At 45.1% G+C, this 25,812-nt stretch overlaps 1 protein-coding gene across 1 annotated transcript in view; it reads right to left on the reverse strand.

Annotated features, from left to right (window-relative positions):
* Window positions 1-25,812, reverse strand: part of LOC120954915 (homeobox protein 5) — a 50,931-nt gene that overhangs the window by 20,775 nt on the left and 4,344 nt on the right. The window contains exons 2-5 of the mRNA XM_040375234.2: window positions 23,256-24,522; window positions 3,651-4,902; window positions 445-672; window positions 56-170 (exon numbers count right to left, since the gene is read on the reverse strand). Coding sequence (XP_040231168.2) covers window positions 56-170; window positions 445-672; window positions 3,651-4,902; window positions 23,256-23,313 — 1,653 coding nt within the window. The 5' untranslated portion in view covers window positions 23,314-24,522. The remainder of the gene's footprint in view (window positions 1-55; window positions 171-444; window positions 673-3,650; window positions 4,903-23,255; window positions 24,523-25,812) is intronic.

Consider the following 25,812-nt stretch of genomic DNA (forward strand, 5'->3'; position numbering starts at 1 on the left):
GATACGGAACGATTCGAAGAACGACCGAACGCACATTCCACCGTGAGGCACTTACTTGAGTGGAGGTAAGAGGGCTGCCTTTCTTACTACTCAACGAGCTCTCGATGTAAGATTTCGGCTGAGTGAGGCGCATTTTTGGTTCAAGAAAAGAATTTTTGATATTCGATATACTGTGGATGGACGAGAAGGAAAGAACATGTGTAAGTATTGCAGAATTAAATGAGTTTTTTTTGGTTTTTGCGTTTGAACCTTTCTCAACATGCTATCGCTTCGTTCTGCGAGTATTGTGTGTTGAGTATTTGAAATTTTACATTGCTCTTACCACACTAGTGTGGATTTGAAATCGACTGAAAGCTTCAAAAGCCAATAGAATGTAAACCTCGCTTAATTGCTGCTTAATTCCATACCGCTCCGGCTGGATACCGAATATGGGGTTAAACTTACTCATTAGTGTTGTTATTGTTGTTGTACTTGGCCGCCAGGCTGCGCATGAAATCGGAATAATTTCGCGTCTGAAATTCGGATCGTCCAACGGAATTCCCCGCACCGGAGGATGAGTTCGGGGACGGAAGTAGCCCACCGGTAGAAATACTGCTAGAGAAGCCGACATCGCTCGCGTGCATCGTCTGGGGTGGCGTCCCGGAGAAGGACGACGGTGTCACACTTCGCGACCTTTGGTGTGTGGCATGCAAAGAAAAACAACAGAAAGGAAACGGGTTGTAATGGTCGAATGAGCTAAAGAAGTATGAATTGTTTGACTAATTACATCTGCAGACCACGCGGACTCTGCCAAGCAACTACGGGCAACGATCATGTTAAAAACAAGCAACGATCGAAAACGGTAAACAAATTGATAGGGCCTTAGGGTTGCGAGCTGGAATGAGTGGGACAGCGTGCCAAGACGAGATGAAGGAAATTAATTTTGCCCCCGTGGCGTAATAAACAGCGTCCTCCTCACCATATGGAGCGATCATACCCTGGGCGGAAACCTTTTCTTGTGTCAATTTGCTAAACCAAAAAAACAAAAAAATATAATAAACTACAGCTTTCATCAACAATGATTGGCCGAAGCAGCTGGCATCATTCTTAGCCGTTCTGGTCTGGGGTCTCCCACCATATTTCCTGAACAAAGCTCTTTCTCAGCCCCGAGCAAACAGCTTAATGAAATTAACGATCAACCACTCAGGTTCAATAACCGAGACTGATGAGCGAATGTGACACCGTGCGATACGATTCGATGAGAAGCAGCGTCATCGCGTTTCTCCGCCAAAGGAGGTCTGATAGGCTTTTAATTACGTGTCAACCTGCGTTCTGCTCCGTTACGGTTAGTGTGACAACGTCCCATGCTAGGGCTTTCTGATGCTTTCGTGGCGTAGGAAAAATGGCGCTAAATTTCACACCTCACCTACTACAAATTGTAGCTCTGGTTATTCGTGCCGCGCGTGATATATTAAAATTTCATTTCGTAGACAATGTCGACCACCGACCGCAAAAGTATTACTGAAAAGTTTTAATATTTTTTTGATAATGTGTCAACAAATAAGCCAACGACAAAGCCACTTTTATTTATTGCTCTATACATTTACTACAACACGAAAACTATGGCACTTTTGCCACTGCGCATACAGCTTCAATCAAACTGTAAGCAGCAATAAACGAATTTCATTAAAATCTAAGAAAACATACCAGCATCGCTTAGAGCAACGCATGAAAGGTCACCGCCATAAAACGAATGATCAAATCATAAAGCCGCACACTTCCCTACCCCACTACCGCGCTTCAAATGCCTCTTTGGTCCAGCAGCCGCGCGAGGTTTCGCGCTATAAAACGTGATTATACGACCGCTGGTACGATGTTTATGACAAATTTACTAATCCACCGGACAACCTAATACCCATTAACATGACGATTGCTGCTAGCCGCAGACCTCTTTACCCGATGAACCTCATTTAGTACCACAAATAAGAGACAAACCGTAGGCCAATTAGAATGTAGAGGAACAAAAAAACAGCGCCAGATCTAACGGTTCAAAATGGATCAATCATCGTGACTATTTCGTAAATTATACCGTCCCTATTTGATTGTCGCGAAGGCCAGTGTCTATGGCGGATGTTATACCCGGATCCCCGGATGTTCACTTCACGCCTCAATGGGCTCGAAGACTAATTATTTTTTTCCTTTCTTTTACAGGCGAACGCTCCTGGTCTACCTTTCTCTTGGTTGTGTAAAACTGACTGTGCAAACTAGGCGTGGATAGCAATTGTGCTTGTCCAATCTTTTTGGAGCAATGTATGATACTTATGCATTTAACATTTTCACCAGTATTATTGCTATGAGCTAATGAAAAAAAAAATCTTCTTTAACAAATAATATTCGTGTCCCATGAACAACGCTAAAATGTATAAAGAATTCTTCCTCGACCTACAATTGATGTCCACATTATTCGAAATAACAAATCAAAGGAGCTAGTAAAGTGTATAAATGCATTTTATACGGCTTTCATTCTACAAGCAAATCATTCTGCCAACAGACAGATGAGCCGGCCTACCATCACGCATACGGCTTCCACTTCATGCAGAATGTGTACCGATTCACTGGCCACTTCAAATCAGCTCACAGATAAAACAAGCTTGAGCTTTTCCCTCTAATGAACCTGCCTCTCGCGTGCCAAAGTCAAGCATTGCCGGTGTAGAGAATTTACAGTAAAATGCTGAGGGAAAGGTAAAAGTAATCAAACATGACCATCGCTGACGACGCCGGGACGACGACTAGCCGCACCGCACGGTAGCTACCGGCCCAGCCAGCAGCCCGTGTTCTGTGCGCTCTCCACACCACCGGAAAGGTCGTTTCACGCATGTCCGTGTCAAACTTGTAAATCAAATTAGTCATAAATTTAACAGTCTCAAAGCACCGTACGGACCGCGCCACACTGGGTTGAACCGGGATCCGGGAGGCGGACACGATCACCAGACCACACGTTTTGCTGACAAATGATGTTACTGTCGTCGCACCGGACCCGGTGCACCAGCAGTTAGTACACGCGTGCGGAAGAAAGTGAGAAGAGCGGGAGGAGGAGCGTAACTCAGTTAACAGAAAGCACCATTGAGCTGCTTCCGAGCGACATAAGCTCCGGCTGCTGCAGGAGCACATGCCCGGGCCCGGACAGTGCAGGTTAGAGCGCGCACTGCGTATGAACCCCCATCAACTGACTAGGCCAGGAAAGTTGATTCCGGTCGTGGACAGCTAAGACAGGCGCATTTATAGCCCGTCGGTATGAGGAGAGAATAAATCTGTACTGAGCACATGCACTGGTTTGTGCTACCTTGCTTTCGCACCACGTGCAAGCCAGCGGATTCCTTCACCTTGAGTTGCTCTGTTGATCTGTAGATTGTTACATGAACCTCGAGGTGTAAAGAACAAACATGTATAAAACTGAAGAACATTCAGAGTATTCCTATTTTTATGTTATTTTTCCGATGCTCATCTTAAGAAATCATGAGTAAGCTCACTAAGATCATTAAATAGCTTGAAGAAAGTCATCTCCACTTCATCTGCACAACGTGCACTATGCTCAATGAGCGTAGTAATGCTAATCAAATAGGCATAACATACAACGACCCTAGTATTATCTATCAACAGGCTTTACTCACCTCGAAGCCATCGATTGTGCATCGTTGTTGGGTGGACTGAACCGCTCGCTTTTGATGCTGCTGGTGTTGCTGTTGTTGATACTGCCGATGCTTCCACTGCTGATGTTGTTATTGTTTGTATTGCTGTTGTTGTTGTTGTTGTTGTTGCCACCGTTTCCGTTTTTGTTGCTGCTAATTTGGTTACTATTGCTATTGCCGCCGCTATGCAGAGACAGTGTGCCGTTTCCTTCGTTATTATTGTTAGTGTTGCTACCATTATTGCTACCATTACTGCTACCTATAATGCTTGCCGCTATTGCACTGAGATGGGCACTCGAGCTAACGCCGTTCAGGCTCCCGATAGAGCCCCCACTGGCTGCACCGTTTTTGATCAGGTTCAGCTGAGACTCGCCGGAGTCCCCGCCGTTGCGATACTTTTCGTAAAACGCGCTAGCTGCAGTGGAACTGCCAACCGTGCTGGCCCCACCACTGCCGGTGGGAGAGTTCAGATACTTCTTCCGATCGTAAATTCTTTCGCTGAGCATCTTGTCGAGGGTGTGAAGTTTTGTTTGACGCTCTTGAACGCGTTCCTGCAGAAGCCGTGTATTGATAACACCGAAATGATTGCTGTTCACGCGATTTGCGTTCACTTTTGCAAGTGTGTTATCCTCGTGCTCCTCCTCGTGGTCTTCCTCCTCGTCACTAGTGGCTTCGTTCTGGCGGTTTTCGGTGTTGCGGTCGTGATGATTGCTCAGCAACGGTGCACCATTGCCACCTACGAATGGCCGACCATCGTAAAGCGCCTCTGCAACCCGCCGGTGTGGCGAAAGCCCTAAAAGTCCACCAGGAGGGCTAGCAGGTACGACCACGGAACCGGCTTCGAGTGCAGCCGCAATGGCGCTGCTTGCCAGCCCGGCTACCGGTGATTGGTTGAACAGCAACGTACTGGTGATTGATTTTCGTTTCACCCGCCGTCTTTCCTGCTGGGACAGGGTGGCTGCGCGAGAGTGAGGTGATGTCGCCGGCGAGGACGGTGACGATGACACTGATGCTGATGAAGCCGATGACGACCGAGATTGATTTGATGACGCTTGCTGGTGGTGGTGATGGTGGTGGTGCTGGCGATCCTTCTGATGTCGTGAGTTCTGCCGTTGACGTTCTTCTTGCTGCGCCAGTAGCACTATCGGGGAAGGCGTAACGGCCGTTGCTGCTGCTGCTGCTGCTGCGGCCGCCACCAGTCGTTGTGGTAAATCTTCATTAACCGTTGTTTCTCCTGCATTGCGTGGTTCGCGATCGGATGGCCGCGGGGGGAGGAAGGCAAGCACAAGTAATAGGCGGGAGAAGTAGAAAGAGAAATAGAGAAAATACCAAATTAGATCGATTTATGTTTGTTGCTAGTTGCGCTGCACTATTTGCACCACGGCGCTGATGCATCCCGTACCAGCAACGATCAAACACCACCTTCATCTTCGATCGTCGATAGCTTTGTGTACGTACGGGCGCTGTAATCACCGTCATCGATCGCTTTCCCTAACAGTGAACAATCAATTCGATTCGAAGCAGTACCCATCAGGGCCGAAGCGTTTTGGGTTCGTCTTCAATAGCAAAAAGGATTTTTCCCACCTTTGTGACCGCGACGATTAAACAATTTGGCTAGCAAACAAACGATCGTAAATGATGAAACTTTGCAGCGTTCCGAAGATTATCGAAAAACTATGCTTTGAATAGGCCAGTTAGACATGGACGTATTGAGAAAAAAGGTAGACAGCATAGGTATACAAGATTGAAAAATAGTTCAGTGCACAACATTCAATGCAGAAAGCGCGCATCAAATACCGTGCAATGCATCGACACACACAAACACACACAAACCGTTAAATGAGTGATCTTAGATTGAGTGAAATGCAGTTTAACCGCAGAATACGCAATCTCCAACGGTACACTTTGCTTTTACCGATCAAATGTACACATTTATGAGGCTTCTGTTTCGTCCCACATTTAGAGGGCAGTTGTGTTTATGTGAGAAATGCTATTGATATATTGTGTGTGAGCATTTCCATAGATCTGTAAACCTTAATATATTTTCAGCTATTAAATAAAAAAAAATTCGTATCAAATACTACATCTTGCTCGTAAATCTCACTGCAAGGATAAATAAATCACACCGATTTTTCAACGATGAACAAAACTGAACAAATCAAGTAAATGATTGCATTCATTTAAACAAAAAATATATGCCCTGTCTTGTGTCATTCCTAACATTTTGTACAATCAATCATTACCCTAGTGAGAATGGATTGCATTGCTGTATGTGTTGTACGGATCAAAAGATAGATAGAAGATTTCATTGCCGCGCTAATGTACTGCCATACACCCATGCTTGAACTGCACTGACAAGCATTAATCTAACCATGCATTAAGGCCATGTAATCTCTTGAACCCTGTAGTTGAAAAACATTTTTTGGACAACATTGTTTCCACCGAAACTCCTACGTCCATGGAACTATGAGCAGTCAAGCAACAGAGTAAAACATGAGTTGACACCCAGTCAGGGTCAACAGCGGTAAGAGACAGAGCACACACAGATTACAGTAAAGTAAGCGTAACGAAAGTCAGAAGAGCTACCACAGTCACTCTATCGGATGTCCGACCGATGCGGGCGGACTTTCGGATTCGAAGCACAACACCGCCATCGATGCAGCTTCGTTTGCATATTATTATGCATCCGACACGTTGCTAAGCGTTGCTAGATGCGGAACTTGCAGCAACGGTGCATGGCTATGTGTATACAACTTTATTTCGCTAGTTGGTCGCCCGATACTCCTAAAACCCTCCTAGCCGACGAATTCCGTACGGGGAAAGGACTGCGCGACCTAAAGTTCAGCGTAATGCAGATTAAATTTCTCGATAATGCTAATTTTATTTAATACAATCTTTGCTCATAGTCCGTGTTATTGGTTCGGTGCAGTTGTGCAGTGCAGCGGTGGCCTGTGTTTGTTTGTGGCGAGCCCCACGATAGGATCTGGTGTGGGAGAGAGCGTGCTCGGTTTTCTTGCTAGTCGAATACGTGAGCGAAAACTTCACTAAGATGTCATGCATTTTGTGGTGCGCCAGGGGCACTGTAGATGGTGTCGCTTTACACTACGCCATATCTAGACGTTGGACTCGTTTGTGCAAGTGCAACATTTGCATCTTCGCGCATTCCACCCGCACACGTACGGGCGCGTACGTAGAGCGCACTAGTGTTTGAAGATCGCACAATGGACTTCCGTTGTTGATCATTTCCGTCACAATACAAAATAAGACAAAACGGTGACATTTATTAATAAAAAATATCTCCAACATCTATTCATGTATAAATGCAAATTCAATTATTTTGTAATGTGATTTTTAAAAAATCATCAAAGAAAAGAAAACAACATTATTGCAGGAAAGTCTACAAAATTTGGTACCATTCAAATACCATACACATATTTAAAACATACTCACATAGATAAATGTATTGCATTACCATACATTTGGTATGCTCTACTTCAGACCACTGTTCTTTAGCAAGATATACAGCTACAGCTGGCGGAAGCACGGCCATCAGCATACCAGCATTCGCAATAGCGCACTAGCGGCTCTACGGGCTTGATCAAATCGAGATCGACAAAAATCCGTAAATTGTCATTAAAAGCTTTGGTACTGTCAGGGCATTTCGTGTTGCCGTATTTCATACCGTTGATTTTACGGTGCTTGGCGTGCCCCAATCGAGTCAATTTACCGCCACCAGATAGTCATCGTTGGTTTGTTAGACAGCTTTCTCTAATAACGCTTCTCGCCGTCGCTGCTCGATTGGCTTTTCCGGAAGGGAAAAGGTATCGGGGGTTCACTTTCCAACCCACTGTTCGATGCTTGCCGAACCCGGACACTACCGTCCGTAGATCCAATTATTCGCCGCTAGCTCATTTCAGTGACGGCCCGATCCGGTCTAAATTACGGCGATCCAGACCGTAGCCATCAAGAACGCTTAGCGCAGCGGTTGGAAGAGCTCCGTAATATCCCGCCGCCCCAGCCGGAAGTATGGCTCAAACTGACGCACGCACCTCGCACCAAGCTGCCTACACGTACTGTAACACCTTCCAGGATCCGTTTGAAAAATTTCACTTGAAATCCATGCGGACACCTAAACACCTGTACTACGCCTGATCGCCAAGCGACGCCCCAACTTCCTCCCCGCGATGCCGGTGCTCGAATCTCACTAGATCACTTCATTATGGCCGTGGCTCTTGCACGGTGGCTGCGATGTGTGGCAAATGGATTGGATCTTTATCGAAAAATTAAAAGGTGTGAGAAAGTAATTTCCTGATCGTCGATCGACTCCAGGGAAATCAAGGGTGTACCAAGAGCAAACGTGCAGGGTGCTGCGGTAGCCCGCAAGGAAAAAAACAACCGTAAATCACAATTTTTCGCTACCCCGCTTTTTCTTCCTTCCGCTCCTTCTACCACAGACACACAAGCGATCCGCAATGCACCCTTGCCAGTCTCGTATACTCAACCCGCAAACAGATTCGACGGAAGCATAGCTCAATTTCATTTGATAATCATAAGCATAATGGAGCTCCGTTTCAGTTTTTCTCGTCTCTTTCTCGGCACCATCGCCCGCCGCTTGCGCCGGAGGTTGTCTTCGCAGGTGCTTATGGTCACTCTCCAATTTCCCGAATGGCCCACATGAAACCACCTCTTCCAACCTGTTCCGGTAGAGCTCCGGTGCTACATTGTTTACATTGCGCGTTCGTTCCGGAGATCTGCGGTTCAACAGCGTTGTTCAACCGCGGACAATCGGCCAGAGCAGCGGGCGAGTTGCAAGTCATTCCCACAAACACGCCGGGCATCAACGTTATTACTGGTACGTCATTGTGATCACTCCATAAAGTGGCTCTCGCGAAGAGAAGGGGTACTGGCACGCCGGTATCATCGATTACCGTGCCAAGTGGGACGAACCGACAGGAGCCCAAATATTTCATCTACTTTAAACCGCATGAAATTTGAAGGCACGATCGCACTTGGAAGGGTTTCGGCTGAATGATGCTTCTAGTTCTGTTGCGCACCGTGCCGTGCCAAGGAAATATGCTCGGAATGTGGGGAAACATGCTCGACGCCACCACTATAGTAATTGAAAAGTAATCGAACCTACTTTTCGGGGTCTGTATTTTCCATTTTGAAGAGGAGTGACTCGATAGCCTATGGATTGCATCTAATCGATTACGGCTAGCATTCCACACATTTTTCTTCGGTTTTAGAGTGGCTACTGCAAAATGCAGAAACATTTACTAGAGATGTATAGATGTGATACTATATGCTATATGATAAGCTTTGCTTAAACTTACTAGCCAAGCTGTTTCACACACTCTGTATTTCAAACAAAAGTGCAATATCCAGCCGTTAGATCTTGATGATTGTAAAATATTAAACACTGTATCGCTGTACTTTGCAAACAATCTAGTTTGAACATGCACCCTATCGTACTACGTTATCTATTAACGGTTTGTTTTTGCAAGGTCCATTTCACTTGCAAATAGAATCCCCATACATTATGCCTTGAATTGTGTCATTTTGCGTCAGGAGATTCAATCGGAATATGCAACAACTGTCCTTATAACAATGTTGAATAATTAAATTAAAAATCATATCTCGTCAAGGTTATTGGCAGTTAAAAATAGAGACAACACATAAATCATCTATAATAAGACAGCTTCATCAAGACGTATCGTCGGTAGTTATGTGTGCCGCCATAAGAATTCAACAAGGCATCTCGCTGTAACTTAAGCTTCTGAACTCTTCGCAAAGGTAATGTGTCTCCGTGTGTCTCATTTTAACGCAAGCAGCTCTCGCAAATGCGGGTATGGGCGATCAACTTTATCCCGAGAAACGATTGGAAAGCTCGCAATCCAAACAGAACAAAGAGAATTTTATCATTCCGTTCACGTTGCAGGTCGTTAGCTCGTTCGAAATTGACATGAGCCATGAGCTGAGCTATGGCTGTATGGGGAAATGTGAGTCATTGGAGCAACAGTTGAGTTCGTGTTGGTGAGTTAGCACTTACATACAAGCGTTATGCGAAATATGGAGGCAGATATACGGCCCCTTTTTTAACTTAATTATAGCAAATGACTCTAGCTCATTTACGTCTACTGCCTAAAGGTTATTTAAAAACAATCACAAAGCAAATGAGCAAAGCTTATAAAAAAGAAAGTAAGCCTCTGAGTATGCGAAATCGAACCTACGTCTCATAGAACATAGGGGGATAAACCCTTTCTCGTTAAATAAGAAGAACGAAAACAATCCCTGCTTCTGCTATAAAGTCACCGATCCGTGTACCCCTATTCTGATGACTTTGCCCTTCCACAGGCGAAAGCTTTTGCAGGATGTATTAAGCTTCGTGAAAGATATTTGCGTACATATCTGCTTTCAATCCAGTCGACATCAATGCCTTCGTGTCATCCCCGGTCAACAATCGCCGAATCCAAACTGGCATATTTAAGTGAAGGTCTTCACTTCTGTGTTTCTCCTTTTCCTGTATCGCTTGCGTCGAAGACAGCACCCACATATGCCCGACTCGGGGTCGAATCGATACTCACCCATCAACCCTACTGCATCATGCGTAGCGCATCCTCAACGTCGCCCTGCTGTTATTCGAAATACGCAACGTATCCTCCATCGCATGGCGTAGTGCTTGCGCATAGCGTCACGTACGCGCCTGAATGACCGATCAATTTTGGAATAAATTACCACCAACGGAACCCACCTTCAATGATTCCTCCTCAGCGAACGTCGAAATTGACTTCACAGAGACACACAAACGACACCGAGGAGAGGGAGAAACGCTTCATTCGTCTGCTGGTGGCATATAAAGAAACGAATGCGAGACGCATTTGCCACGATCGATTGCTCGATCGTTTTATCAAAAACCACTCCACACCTTCCCCGGGCACGGAATCGAGTGGCGGCGGGAGACCTCCAGAATGACACGATGACTTTATAAACCTGCAGGAGACCGACAACTTGTTGGAGCGTGAACTTCGAGACACGCTTTTTACGTTTTTGCAGGTGACAACATGGTAAGATTATCCTGCTAACTGCTCCACGCTCCACAGACAACAAAATGCCTCGGTGGCAATAAACGTTCGAAAAATTATGCTCCCCCAGCAAATGAAAACGATATGGCAATTTTTGTCACGGGAGGGATTTGATTAATTGATTATGTTTCACTATAGGCTTAACATTGAAACTTACACTTCTCAGTTTTGTCAAGGTTTTTTTGCAAAGCTTTTATAATATTTTATTGAGTCGTTTTAAACTAATGTCTCAAATAAACCGTTCCTTGCTTATTCAACGAAACATTTTCAAAGTATTATCCACAGATTTCTAGATGACAATAATAACAAATCGTTTCATTCTGATTTGCTCACATAGCTATACATAGTGTCTAGCTGAACACAGTAACTGTACATATGTCGAACAAAATCTCACGATAGAAGCGAACAATTTGCCAACTTCAACTGCAAAGCCACCCTTCCAGGGGCTAGCGACAATGCGACACCACAAAGCCAATTTTCCCGCGACAAACGACCTAGCCATTTCTCCTTCGCCGGAACCAATCAATGCCCCTGCAGCGATTTATCCGCCAAGCGAACCAACGAACAAAACGTTCGTTCATCGTCGTCCATCAATCGTCTCGCTGAACGTAAGAAGAATGCCACCATGCACTTTTCTCACTGCAACCGCTTGAAGCCCTTTACTCTAACGGTTCCGTAAATACCAATAGATGATGCATCGAATGTTCCCCCCACCCGCTCCCACTTGTACAGCTGCACTTTTCCATTCTTCCGGTATCGATCACCACTCCGCTACTGCCTTTCTATCGTCGCAAGGACGGTCATGTTTGGATGGATGGCAATGTGCATAGCAGCGCGGCTGCGAGTGTTTGTAAGATCACTTGCCAACATCTCGACACTCTTTACATCTCATTCTCTCTTCTTGTTTAATGTTCCTCGTTTATCTGTCTCCCTCACACTGTCTCGGTACCTCAAATGTATAGACACACATACACACACACACACTTTGTACACAACATCGCATCGGCGTCCTGACGAGAGGCACCTAAAGGTCAATAATTCCACCTTTCCCTACCGTATTTATCGTTAATTGCATTTCGCTGAATCAGCAATTAATCAAAATTATTTCAATTCAATTCCACGAGCCTACTGCTGCCACCGATCGACGCCGACATTGCGGCACAGTATGGTACATTCTCTCCGCTCCTTTCATCGAACGACGCCACGACCCAACGTAAAGCCCCTGTACTGTAAATTCTGCCCAGTCGCGACTTCGTCAATCGTTAATCTTCGGCCCCGGGCTGCAGAATGGCCCTTGCCGTGGTAACTCTTCTCCTACCCTCCCCTCCTCCCACCTCCTTCTATCGATGACTGTGCTGTGCACGCGGGTTGAAAATCTGCAGACCGCGGCAAAACCGACCTCCACACCATGCGGAGCTAAGGACCTTCTGCACATTGCGCACCGGAGCTTCTCGTTATGGTGTGGCTGCTGGATTGCAACGCGATCATCTGGACATAAAGCCGGGAGTGTGAGCGCGCGCACGCGGCACATTAAATAATAAATTACACCCTCCAGCAGTCGAATCGTTACTCGCCGGTCTCTCGCTGCACTTGGTCAGCCGTTCTTCCGCCTTGGACGCGAACAACGCGGAGGAAGCATCGGGAAATCATGTTGCGCCCGCTGGAAAAGCTATTGCCATGCTCGTGCGCTGTCGAGCAATCCAGCCTTCGATCGTAAAAAAATGATACAGTTTGCCTCTAGGGATCTGTAACAAAACGGTTAGTCGTTGCTTCTGCACTAGCCGCGCGGTTCTTGCGTTAGCACCAAGTGTAGAAGATGTAGGCGGGCTTCTGTGATAGAGACAATGCTGCCGCTGCTGTTGCTGCCGTTTGACCGAGGTGATCAATGCTTCCTTCATGTGCACGCCTGAACCAGGGCGCATTCACCAATTCTCTTGAGCCTTGTTTCGCTTGCCTGTCCCGCGCCTTTGCTTGCCTCGCTTCTTGTCTACAGCTTATCGATCGTTCGCACAGCTGACTTCCACCACATTGGCTGCAATATTGGCCCCCGATCGGGTCATTTGCGTCACATAATAAACCAAAAGACTTTGTTATTAAACTCGTGATTACTAGAAAATAGTGAAAGTTTACTTTCAAATACGTCAGAAATTTACTATAAATATTTAAAATGTCGCAGCAATCATTTCTGAGACTACTGGAATGTGCATACACCTTTAGATTGGTGAATAGATTTTTTAGCAGACGTATCACATCAATCAACGATAAAAGTCACCACATAATGTATCTCTCTCATGATAGCCCAAAAAGACCTGCAAAAGCCATCCGAGTAGCAAACTTTAAGCAGTAGGAAAATACAACCGACAGTCTGCCCAATCTCTTCCGTCCGGATAAACGATTACATTTGCATCAAAGATATGAATCAGTAGAATCATGTATCAATAGATCATAAACAGTTACGATCAGCGCAATATTGCGATTCAGCTGACGGTCGCCGTTTCCACCATCCGCCACGCTGCCTTTCGGTGGCAATCAATGAGTGTGCAGGTTTTCTTGCGCTTGAAAAGAAAAACCAAAAAGGAAAGGAAACCAGAGAATCGGAAGAGAGCACAAGAAATGCAACGTTTGGTGCTTCTTGCCTTCCCAACAGCCATGCAGCATGCTCAACGCGAACGCTTCTACGATAAAAGGTAGGCACATAATAACATATTTATCATTATCATGATCATCATGATCATCCGAACGATGATCCGCCACGGAAGAAGGGCGTTTGCTCGGTAGTGCTTCGAACGCGTCGTTGCAACACGAACCAGAGTCAACACCAGAGTCAAAGAAGGAACGTTTTAGAAGCATTACCCTATTCCAGCACACGTCGTTTGGCGCAGAAACCTTTTTCTCTTTGCAATGCGATTCAACTGCCGAGACGTTGATTGTTTCATATTGTTTTGTCCAATTAAAAAGTTCATTGCATTTTTACTTCAAAGTATGTATAAAAAATGCATTTTTAACGGTTCAGGGAAAGATCTCATTTTAAATCGATCTCGTCATGCATCTATCAAAAGCTCACCCACACACACACACACACTGGATGTTGAAAGAACTTTCATCTATTCCAACGCTTCAAGCCTATTCAGACAAATGCTTTAAGGCAATTATGAAATTTCCCTAAACACCTTGTTTTCATGAGGAAAAGATAGCGAAACAATCCAAACGCATGTAGTTCGCTGTGCAGGGAGGAGGCGCACAGCAGGTAATCATGCTTTCAACACTTTACATTTAATGAGGATTTTGCTTGCCTTATTTGCTCATTATCTTCCAAGAGGTCAGAATATCTCTTTTCTCCGGAAGCTTGCAACGGTACGGGCAGTACATCACCAGGTTCGAAATTTACAAGGCTAAACACCTGTTACACTCCAATCGCCGGTTCTACGATTGATTTCTCCCGAAGGTAGCCGTAACTCTTTGTTGCGTATAACTGTTTATTCTATATCCTATGTAATTAGTTTCTCGTAAAAATCGCCCTTGTTTTTGTTGTTCTGCTACAAATCATCAGCATCGGAAAGGATGGCTATTTACACAAGTTTACAGGATTATTCAACATCTTCTGATGAAATATTTGCAAGGAATTTATATTTTTCCTACTTTTCACATAAATAGCTACAAGTAAACAAATCAAAGGCAATCAAAGCAATTTCTCATTCTAATTCTCTGTTCAGTCCAAAATAATTACAAAAGCATTGCTATTTTACTGGAGGGACCAAGCTAGTTTACACCAATGAGAATCAATATTCTCACCAATATCAACGAAAATAACCATTTCCGTACAGTCACCTGCCAGCAGCATGATTTTTTTCTATTTCATTTGAAGTTCAGGGCACATGCTCGAGGGTATTTTCTTTTGGCAACGTTGATTTTTCTTATACTCAAAGTAATCGAGCAATACTTTAGCGATCGCCGTATATGCTACGTTCCCATCGTCTCTGTCCAGATGGACAAATTGCTCCCAAGACCCGGTACAGTTCACATTGAAATCGGAACAACCATTATCGGCTACTCAAACAGCTTGCCAGTGCAGATGACGGCAAATGTTTTAATCAATTTTTCAATTAATTTCCTTCCGTGGCCAAACCCAGCACCGGCTGGCTAGCTGAGCAAGCAGAACACCCGACTGCCGCGAAAGCTCCGGGGAACCCAACGGAAAACCCTTTACCGCGAGAGTGTGAGCAACAACGCCACTCAATATCCGTAATAGCTGCCAATGGAAAAGCAGCAGCTTCTACCCGCCCAACTGTGAGGAACCTACTGAAACGCAATTTTGGCCAATTGAATGTATTCAGGAGCGCTGCGTAGCCGACAGCGAACAACAAATCTTACAAATCGAGCTTTCACGCTATGTGCTCGCGTTCGGCCCGATGCCACCGGCGTTGATTTGAGGTGGAGTCATCTGCCCAACGTTAAACGCCTACCGTGCTAGCAAAGAGAAAACCCGCGTTTGTTTGCCAACAGTGCCAACGGGAAACGGCCAGTTCTTTAGATTAATTGTGGCACTAACTGGGATGCTGCTGGAAACGTAGCGCAAGATCATCGGCTCAATCTTTGCGTTTGTTTTTGCACGTTCCGCTCAATTCTTTGCATTGTGAAATAGCTTTCGCGTCCTTATACATTCAATCAGTGTCCGATTGCACTAGGCTGTCACTACAAATAAGTCACCCTGTTGATCAGTTACGGTCTTTCAGGCTGCTAGTGCTCCATGCGATGATCATGTGAGTGAAACATCTTACCGGAAATATCGAGTAGATCTCGTAAAATCAACGCCCCTATTATCCAGTCAATAAAAATCAAGCCCATTTTATGTCATTACATTCACGTTCTCTGCACACTGATTGGCATGAGATTATACGATTTCCCAGTGAAGTTGAGTCTAACGACAGCAAGTACGAAAAACAATACTAATACAGTTTGTGTTCACATCTTTCAAGAAACAGAAGAATTCTTCCTCCCATCAGACGAACTAGTGTTCCCACAAATGCCCTATTCTTGCTCACCGTGCCACAGGCCGCGAGTTGGGTTTGTTTTATTTTCAACCTGCAAAACAAATACCAAGTAGAAACAGTAAAAAATGAAAGTAAATCAACCCGCCACAAAACTGGTACAGTTATATCGAACCGCATCGGAATACCTAATTTTCTAATACGAGCGAAACAATTTAATTATAAAATTAAGTTTCATGTTTCCTCTTTCTGTTTCTTTCTATTTTCCTTCTATTTCCATTGAGGCATTTACTTCGTCTTAGTGTTTGTTTTTTTATTTGTATTTTCTCCTTCCATCTATCCCTGCTGGCGGCCTTTTTTGTATGGGCTTATGAAGCCGGCGGTGTGTTTATCGGGATGCGAACCGTTTCTCACACAAAACCCCTTGACGAAAGGTTACTGCCGCACTGTGCCGAACAACTATTGTTTTTTTCTCTTCTTTTGCATACAGCATAGGCTAGTGCAATGGCCGGTAGAAATTTGCGATTTATGCTTTTTCGTGTTATTCTCTCGATCAATTTACAATACCACTACTGCAATCGAATCAAGCCGAAAAGAGATCTTTTGTACCTTCGACCCTAACGAATGCGATTTGGTTTATTAGAAACGAAAGTCGTCCCTTCAAACGGTATTAGAATACTTCGTTCGTTGATGCCAGTCTTTTATGTATAATTGAACATGCTTTGTCATTGTAATTTATACAAGTTAAAGTTATGAAAGTAACAAATATCTTTTACCAAACTTGTCAATTTTAATAAAATTATTATGTGAGTCATCAACTTTGTATATCATGTAATTGCATGTTTATGAATATGTTTTTGAATATATTTACATTATGTTAACTCCAACTCGTTTATAAATATGTCAGCCCATTGAAGAAAGATATCTTTTATGGAATTGCGAAACATTCCGACCTTCCGCAGCAAATTAACCGACGATCGCCGATCCGTCGATCACGGGTCATCAGCTCGGACAAAACTTAAGGCGTCATCATTCCGCCAGCAAAAGTATCAAGTTTGGGTTCCTTTCTCTTCGCCGTTGCGCAAAACGTGTCATTTCCTTTCCAACTGTCCACCGGACCAGTGTGTCCTGCCATCGGCCTCATCACATCAGCAACAATCCTGTCCCCGTTTGGGATCGGCACAACCTTCTCCCCGTGCTTGCGCATACTGCCCAAGCGATAGGCGAGCAGGACATTCGAAAGGCGCTTCTGCATTGGTGGTCGATTGTGCCGCCGTTCGGAACGCGAGCAAACTGGATGATTTGGCGTATTTGGCCAGTGAAAAGTAGTTTTCGGTTCAAGGGAACCGTATCCCACCCTGTCTGCCGCAACCCTGCACCGGATCGTCTTTTCTACCCCCCGGGACCGCCACTCACTCTTCGAGGAGGGTCTCCTTTCTCCTGCCCTTCGCTTGATACGTTCTATATTCGTGAGCTGGATATCCACACCTTGTGCTGATCGAGTTCCTTTCTCTTGGCGGTTATTTCACCTGCCGAAAAGAAGGCTGCACTGAGGCATCTTACTACCGCCGGGTTCAGCTTCGTTCAGCTCGCCCCCAAAGCACAAGGATAGTTCAAGCCGAATGGTCAAGGAACGGTGCTAACGTTGCACAATCTCCTGTGCACTGCAGCAAAAAGGGACGCGAATGGAGCAATAAAACGGACACCCGTTTTGTGGTAAAGTCAGTTTTGTTACGAATTACCACAGAACAAACCTGAACCCGCACCAGCAGCGCTTTGATGCTTCCGTTCCCGGGATTTTCCATTTCAGTGGGTGAGTCGTCGGGCGATCCTTTCTTGTTTCGCTGAATGTGATTTTTTTTGTCAAGATCATGTATGTGTGAAGTTGTTTTTACGTTCTTGTTTTTCAATCTCCGGCTGTACGTGACTTTTACCAAAAGTCTGCCAGCGATCTGGAACAAGGCGTTTCGGGGCGCCCGCTTACTTTCGTGGAATCGTCGTTTTGTTGTTCGCGGATGCAGTTGCACTTTTCATCTCCATCTCACCCCGGGACCCCTGCGGTCGAGGGGTGAGCAGGGATGCACCTTTCACCGTCTAGCTGGTTTTGTAATCTGCCAGTATGCGCATGCGCGTTACTACATCTTTTTGGCTTTTGCCGAAACCTTCAAATTACTTTTGTTTTTGCCCGTTTTATTCCACCCAGCCCCGATACGGCGAAAGGTGTCTCCAGTCTCGCTCAAGCGCACTTTTCTCTGATTTTAGTTTTACTTCTCGCATTATTATCGATGAAACTGTAGCAACTGGCGAGTCTCATTCACTCCCCGCTCGACATTCTTAACCTCTTGGCAATTGTAATGAAAGAGACCCTTTACTGCGCAGCGCATGATCACACTCCAGTTTTAATGCTCCCTCATTAATTTAAGGATAGCGGGTTGGCCCGGCTCCACGAATGGAGGAAAGTGCCATAACGAGAACAAGAAACTTTTATAACAACTTATGATGAATCTCGAAGCTTGCGTCGGCATTTTGGCAGCATTCCGAACATCATCATCATCTTTCACAATCTTGCGGACCTTTAATTTAGATGTATGACGAGCAACGCTGTCACTGTTATCTGACAGTTTGACATTGCCAGTCTTATGGGTATTTAATCATCTTTTGTGCTCGGATTTCCAGCATTACTTCACACATTTTCTTTTCAGATTCATTGTTTCACGCTCATATTGTTGATCCTTTCACTACTGATGTTTGTTTTACGCTCGACACAATTACTTGGATTAGCAGGAACAAAACAAACGCATCTGATATAAATTGCAGTTTCGTAGCTATGTGTTGTTTTTTACTGACTTGTTTGTTTCTGGTGCAAAGGTATGGAGTTTTGTCATAAAATTTATCGTTATCGATCACACATGGGTAGAGTGTATCAGACACTGCATCAAGCAATTAATCAGCCAATTTGCAAACCATATCCGAATTATAATTTAATATCCTCCGTCAGAAAGGACGCCCCTTCCCAGCCCTGGTTCGATCCCGGGTGAACCTTTGTCGACGAAGGTGCCAAGTCGCCAACAGCCAAACAACATTCACTTTTGCCCTTCGTCCAATTGACGTAACCCTCTGTGCTTTCAGGAGAAGAAAAGTAAAAGGAATCTCACGATTCCTGTTGGATGACAACAACCAAAAATAAAACAACAGGACAGCGTTACAGTGTCGCCGTGCAAAAAGGGACAGGACCAAACCAACATGCTTACTAAATGTGTGAATGTCGTGCTTTTTACTCGGTCATTTTGTGCAGATGCATTCGTCCTCATCGAACGAGGAGCGAGACCGAACGAGAAAAATAAAAACTTTTAAAGATCGCCTCCCCCAGTCTGGTTTGGTTAATGACGCATTCTTTAATGAGTTTGTTGTTGTTATTGTTGTTTGGCTTCAATTTAATCCAGAACACATTCCACCGAACGCAGAGAGTCCTCCGTTCGCGATCACTTTTCAATCATGAAGTGTATGAAGCTTGTTTGCTTGAGCGATTGATCCAGTGTCCAGAATGTTAAGCGCTGTTTCATATTCATGTCGGGACCAAGGTGATCCTTGGACCCTAGTGCCCCCAAACCATAAAAACAGTCATTTCTCGACCTGTCGGGTAACAGTGAAACAACGCTCAAAACCAGCCAGTGGTGTTCGTTTTGCTACGAAGATAAACGGAACCGGTCTCAGAACAACGGTGGGATTAAGAGCTGAATTTGGCCTATGGGCGTTATTAAACTGACCTTTCAACATCTCTGTCTCGTAGGTTGAAGAGCGAAATTTCCAAATTTAAACCGAAACTACTTTCAGCGTAAGCTATTCTTATTCTAATTTTTAAACCGTTTCTGAAGAAGCATCCCTTCTGCCTTGATACGCCGCTATAATTGGTTGGGATTCCCACAGCGACAAGATTTACAATCAACTGTCCTCCTCTACGCCTTTTTGTTATACAAAATCGCCCTTTTGTGGAGATCAGGCCGTGTAATAAAACGATCTTGATCGCTTCAAACATCTTGCTCATATGCATCTTATGGTTAGCTGTTTTATCTTTTGGTGAACATACAAAAACACCTATCGGTGGTACTCTAGCACCCTTCTACTGAACACTGACTAACAGGTTGAGGAAGTCGCCCCAGATGAAAACATTTAAATCGTAAAAAAAAGAATGCGATCTTAAATTAGGCTCCAGCGCACCAGAATCGCCTCGAACGATGGCGTCGTTCTGAGCATCGACCCGCAGACGATCGATCGAGCTGTGATTTTATTACCACACGTTACGTTCGAACTTGTTTGTCGCCTTTTCGTCAGTCGATTGGATCACAGTGCCGGGCCGCAGTCCAATCGCCCCAAAACCAGTGTCAAGTTTGTTTCATTTCAATTTTCCCGATTTCCTGCCGCTTCTGCTGCTTACCAGCGAGCGAATCCTCTCCTAAACGATTGCGGTTTCAACGCTGGGTACCGCTTCGGGAAAGATCCCGCAACAAAACGGACATGATCATCAGACAGCCGATTCAGATAAAGGGTATTCTTTTTTATTGTCACTTATTATTTCTGACGAGCTTTGTTGATCTCGTTTCAATTGGTTGGATCTTTGATTAAAAAAAAAACGGTGGTTCACACCATTTTCCTCTGTGAGTCCTTCGTCCGATTGCTCCCATCGACTAGCGGGTAGCGTGAGTATTTTGGAAGAAAGTTTGACCGGGACGCTTTTTTATGACACGTATGGTAACGCTTAGCATCAGACCGGAATGCTACCCTGGGCTAATCACGCACGGCACAGATATCACCGCAGTAAACAGGTGAACCAACATTCCCGCTACCCCAGCCGATATCGACCGGCATCATCCTATCGGCAACATGTGGCTCGCGAACGGTGGGACAGATTTTTTCAAAACAAACGGGATCCATCCAAATGTAGCGCCACGAAAGCCGGTCCAATCAATAATGAGAAAAGATATTTTTATTATGTACCACCATATTGGTACGTTAAAAAGAAAGCCCGCGAACAAATGAGCCATGACAATGGTGTGTATGCTAAAGCAAACGTTGAGAGCACGAGATACATCGGCACAATATCAAGACATTATTCGTATTTTTGAGCACATGGTACAGTTATTCGGAAGCATCTCGGTGGCACTATAACAAAAGGCTTTAATTTTATCCATTTATGATCATTTTCTGCCCTTTTTTGCCTTTTTTCCATGGGAGCACCGAATCAGAATCTGATATTTATGCATTTATCATCATAAGCGAGTCTTTTCCGTACATGCTTAATCCATCAATTGTATATCACTGTAGAATGATATACAATTTTCACAACAAGTCAGGTAATGTTAAGTTTACAAATAACTTATTTTGTTTATCTTACATTTGCATTTTACAAAATAGTATAGTAGTAATAAGCAAAATTTTTGTTTATCTTCTTAGTCGATATATTCGAGATAAGATAGTAGACGGTCATTAACTACGAAACGGAACATTTGACCGTCGCGCTAATGAACTGTACTAGGTAATAATATTAATATCCAACAGCACATACAATTTCTCTGCAAAATAAGCTAATTCGCAAAATCACCAAAATTGATATTTTCCCACATCAACAAACGAGCACGCGGACAAATGTTGCTATCTTCACTTGTCTTGTATCTACGCTGAGACTAATGTCGAGGCTGCTGCTCGTCTTCAGTAGCTTTATTTGGAGCAAAACTTTAGGATTGCACGAGCTGCCCAGGGTGACCAGGTTTTGTGGTCATCAGACGCAGGGCGAGGGGCAAGTAATTGTAATTGCTTTTGCAAATCGTGACCCATGTTCAGCGACCATCCTAAAGCAGCGAAGCGCAAGACACCGGCTCATGGACACACCGAGAGGTTAACTCGCGGGAGCATCGTTGTTAAATGGCGGTACCTTCCTTCAAACGAACAGCAGCGCTCCAAATGTCAATAAATGTGACCTGACCGAGTCGCACAACCAAGCGCAATAAAGGCACACACCAGCAGCCTGGCATGACTGATGACTACTTACTGCAAAAAATGTATAAATCCAAGTGAAAACGTATACCAGCATCACGTTGAAGGCAGCTTTACACGATTACAATGATTTATTTTTTCGGCACAGAAAACTTAGCTGTAGCTGTTTTTTGTCAACCGGCGAAATATTAAAGGACTTTTGTAAAGTAGTTTGTGTAACCAATCAAATTCAAACGAACCAAACTGGCCAACTTATAGCTCATGGGTAAAGGTTACCATTCCGTGCTATCTATCCTGGATTATGTCAAACGAAATCACCCCAATGACACAAACGAGTTTGACCTTTGTTATGTCGTATGCAAATCTGCATACCGCTTTGGGCCGTGACCTTATCGGAAAATTTCACACCATTTGAATGCATGTGGATACCTACAGCGGTCAGGCTTACTGATTTATCAACAGTCGAACTACTACTGTCAAACGTCAGCACTGAACGTTTCATACAAAGAGGAAATAATCCTACGAAATATAGATTACTCTAGGAAAGGCATTTGGTTATTTGTACAGAACAATACCGTTATGTAAAAAGTGTGCTTGGTATACAATACACTGAACAAAAGCAACACAAACGATCCCATTTTGCTTGTGATCTTTGACCTGCACTAATCGTTAGCTTATGTCACGCTAGCTTCCAGGAATGCTTTCCGCAGCTTAATTTCCTACAGAATGCCTTTCACTGCGCCACACTGGTCACACCACAGACGCCAACACATGGCTGACACACGTTGCATCTAAGCTGCGGTATTATAGTTTGAAGTCCTATACGCGTCGGCTCTTATTGAAAAGCAGCCCTCGCAAGGAATCTCGTGCAGTGCGGCAAGGAAATCCAAACATAACTTCCCCACACACACAAGCAACGCTCAGCGCTCCGTGAAATCCTCTCACGCTTGACCAAAATAGTAGGAAAATGGGAAAACTTTGCGGCCGCAAAGGTAATTAAATTGAGCATCGGGAGCCCCCAAAACTAGGACGTCACAGTAATACACCTGTGCGGGACGGACGCACTTGGCATGTGGTAGAAGTGTACGCAATTTTTATTTGTTTTCACATTTTACTATTTCTATGACGAATGTTTCCACGATTGGACGATGACACCGACGTTCAGAAAAGAAACGAAAAAACCCTACCAATAACGCCGCCAACGTGTTGAATCCTTACAAGTTTTAAATATCTTGCAGGTGAGTTTAGGAAAAATGTTTAAAAAATCCAACAAAACGAACTACGATAACAGCCGTTTGACATTCGGAGGCTAATTGTAAGAGGATAGAATTACTTTAAACGCTCGAAATAGTTTCAATCCGGGATTAGTTTGAAACGCCGACCGAGTGTAAACTTTCCAGGTGCTGGTTTTATCGGGGATGTACATAGGCGTGCGTGTGTTACATGTTGATTTCTACACTGTGTCCCCCTCCCCCCAATCCAATCCCAACCCATCCTCAGCCCAATGATTCGCTTATCGAACTTACCTGAGTAACACCATGCAGGCCATACGACGGATGTTTCCGAAGTGTCCACTTCCCTCATGATCTCATTCACGGCGACAATCGCGATCGTTCATTGCTGCCGATAGCGGGATAGCCCTGTGCGACCGTTCCCCTAAATAAACCGCCCGTCCCTTAACAACAGCACCTCACACACCACCCTTCGTCAACCCTTCGGGGCGGGAGTCACCGACCAAGGAAGGGTAGAGGTTAGGGCGCACTAGGACGGTCAATGGCAAAACTAGCCCTAGAGATAACGACCACGAACACGCGACACTTTACCGGCCGTACTGCCGTCTGAGCCCTCGGCAGGCACTCTCACACACTCGCACACTGGTACTCACACAGACACACCCTCGCACGCACGTAGATTTCACAATCGGTCGCTTAGAGTTAGATATCACACAGACACAACCAATACACTGCGCGATCGCGCACACAGTCAACGCCGTAACGCTAAAAACTACACACCTCGGCGCGATTAGACTGAGCGTTTGGGGGCGAAGCTTACGCCACGCGGTCGGTAAGTGTCCGTCAGGCGACCTGATACGTGACACTTTTGACAAATTTCAAACCTTGGCAATTAGTATCGCGTAGCTCATGCTATTACTCATCGGAATGAAATACCCGTCGATGGCTCGCAAAAGGTTAAATTATTCGAAGCTTTTTGGAAGCGTATCCGCCGCACAAATACACATTACAACCGACAATTTACGCGTGCTGCAAACAAAATCACACCAGCACTAGATTTCCGCTCCGATATGTTTGCTCCAATATGTGTTCGACACTTTTATTATTATTATTATTTTTTGCAAGCCCTCGGAAATCAATCGACGCAGGGCAATCGCTTGCCCAATCGTGTAAGTACGCGACCGCAAACAGCACATCAATTTCGCTAGAGGTGATACTACCCTGTCTCTTCGAGCACACTCGTGATCGTCCGAAGGTTCTGTTCTCTCTGTCACGCCCGCATTCAACCTACACACATTAGCCCTATCCCTGTCGGTCACCAACACACTCCACTGCTACCACTGCACTGCGCGGTTATGACCTGCGGGAGATATTACACCCCTTTTGCGCGGCTTGGTATTCGTTTTGCTCAAGTCGCGGTTCAAACCGCCGACGCGCAAGGCACAGTGTGTTTATTACCACTACTTGTCGCGACTTATCGCTGCTACTTCACGCCTTTACCGAAGACGAATGTTTTTCCCGTGTGGCCGTGCCGACGGTGATTCACGGCTCCACGAACGTTCTGAAACGATAAGGAAAGGAAGACAACAATGAAAGACTAGCGCTGATTCGAGGCGAATATGGAATAGAGGTGATGGTTCATTTTTCTCCGATGTGTTCCATCCCTAGGACTACGAGATGTTAGCTTTGTATCCAACCATTACAGGGAGGTACTACAACTGTTTGTATTGATTTTGGGGAATATTTTATTTTGAAGGAAAATGACAAAAAAAAACATGCATTTCTTTGCCATTTTAACAGCATTCTGTTGAGTCGTACTGCAACACGCTAGAATATTCAACCACAACACTTTCTGCAAACTAACTCCCCCATTAAACTGGCCAACCCCTACGGAACAAGACAGCTAGAGTGTGATACGAATGAGCGGATGGAACGGAGAGTGACAGCCATCAAGTTATCTCTTCTCAATAGGGTTGGTCCCATGTCGCGTCTCCCCAGTTTGGCCATGAAATGTCATGGCTGCACTGGAGAGCTGGGAGAGTGGAGGCGCGTGAGGACAATACGTGAGGTCCATCGTGCACCTGTCCACGCTGCAACAATCGGCGCTGCGTGATAAGTCTCCTCCGTTTATTATCTGGAGCTGGGTGTACCATAATAGACCGGAGCAAAGTGCGTTATCGGATCCTGGTTGGCTGCTCCAAAGCGAGTTTTTTTTTTGTTTATCGGTGACCCAGTTTCTCACTGTTACCTTGCCACAGAACGTCATAGTTGAGAGGAGCATCTAGTGCGAGCATAGATTAATACAGTAATTTGCCCATTCGCCATTTCCCATCTGCCCAGAAGTAGAAGTGTAGTTTTGCTAAACTTTGTTGCTGGCGACTGTTACACATTGCACAAATACTGCCAATTGCTTTTGTGCCGTGGGCAACCATAACCATTTAGCGAAATCGAGCTCTCCTCCTTCGGTTAGTGGTCAAAGGTCGGGCGATCAAGCGTACACTTCGATTGCTCGTTGCCGTGCCTGCGGCTGGAGGCTGGAATACATGTGTATGCTCATACCGATCGCCTCTGCTACTGTGGCCCATCGGGGCGAGAGCATGACCCCCGTGACTAAAATAACAGGAGCGCGCGAAGGAGATAGCACACAGTTTCTAACGTGCCTGCCGCTGTCCCGCTTGGTTTCCCCTTTCGCTTACGCCCGTCTTATGTATGTGTGTCGCAAAGTCCATTATTGCATCGCCCCCTGGCCCGGGTCTGGCGGAGGAATCTTGACATCGACGGTGCCCTAGCTCGCGTGATGCTTGTCGCTACGACACACAGCGTATGTGTGCAGCGCACATAAACAGGAACC

Source organism: Anopheles coluzzii, chromosome 3 (genome assembly GCF_943734685.1).
Source record: "Anopheles coluzzii chromosome 3, AcolN3, whole genome shotgun sequence".
Classification (NCBI taxonomy): Eukaryota; Metazoa; Arthropoda; class Insecta; order Diptera; family Culicidae; genus Anopheles; species Anopheles coluzzii.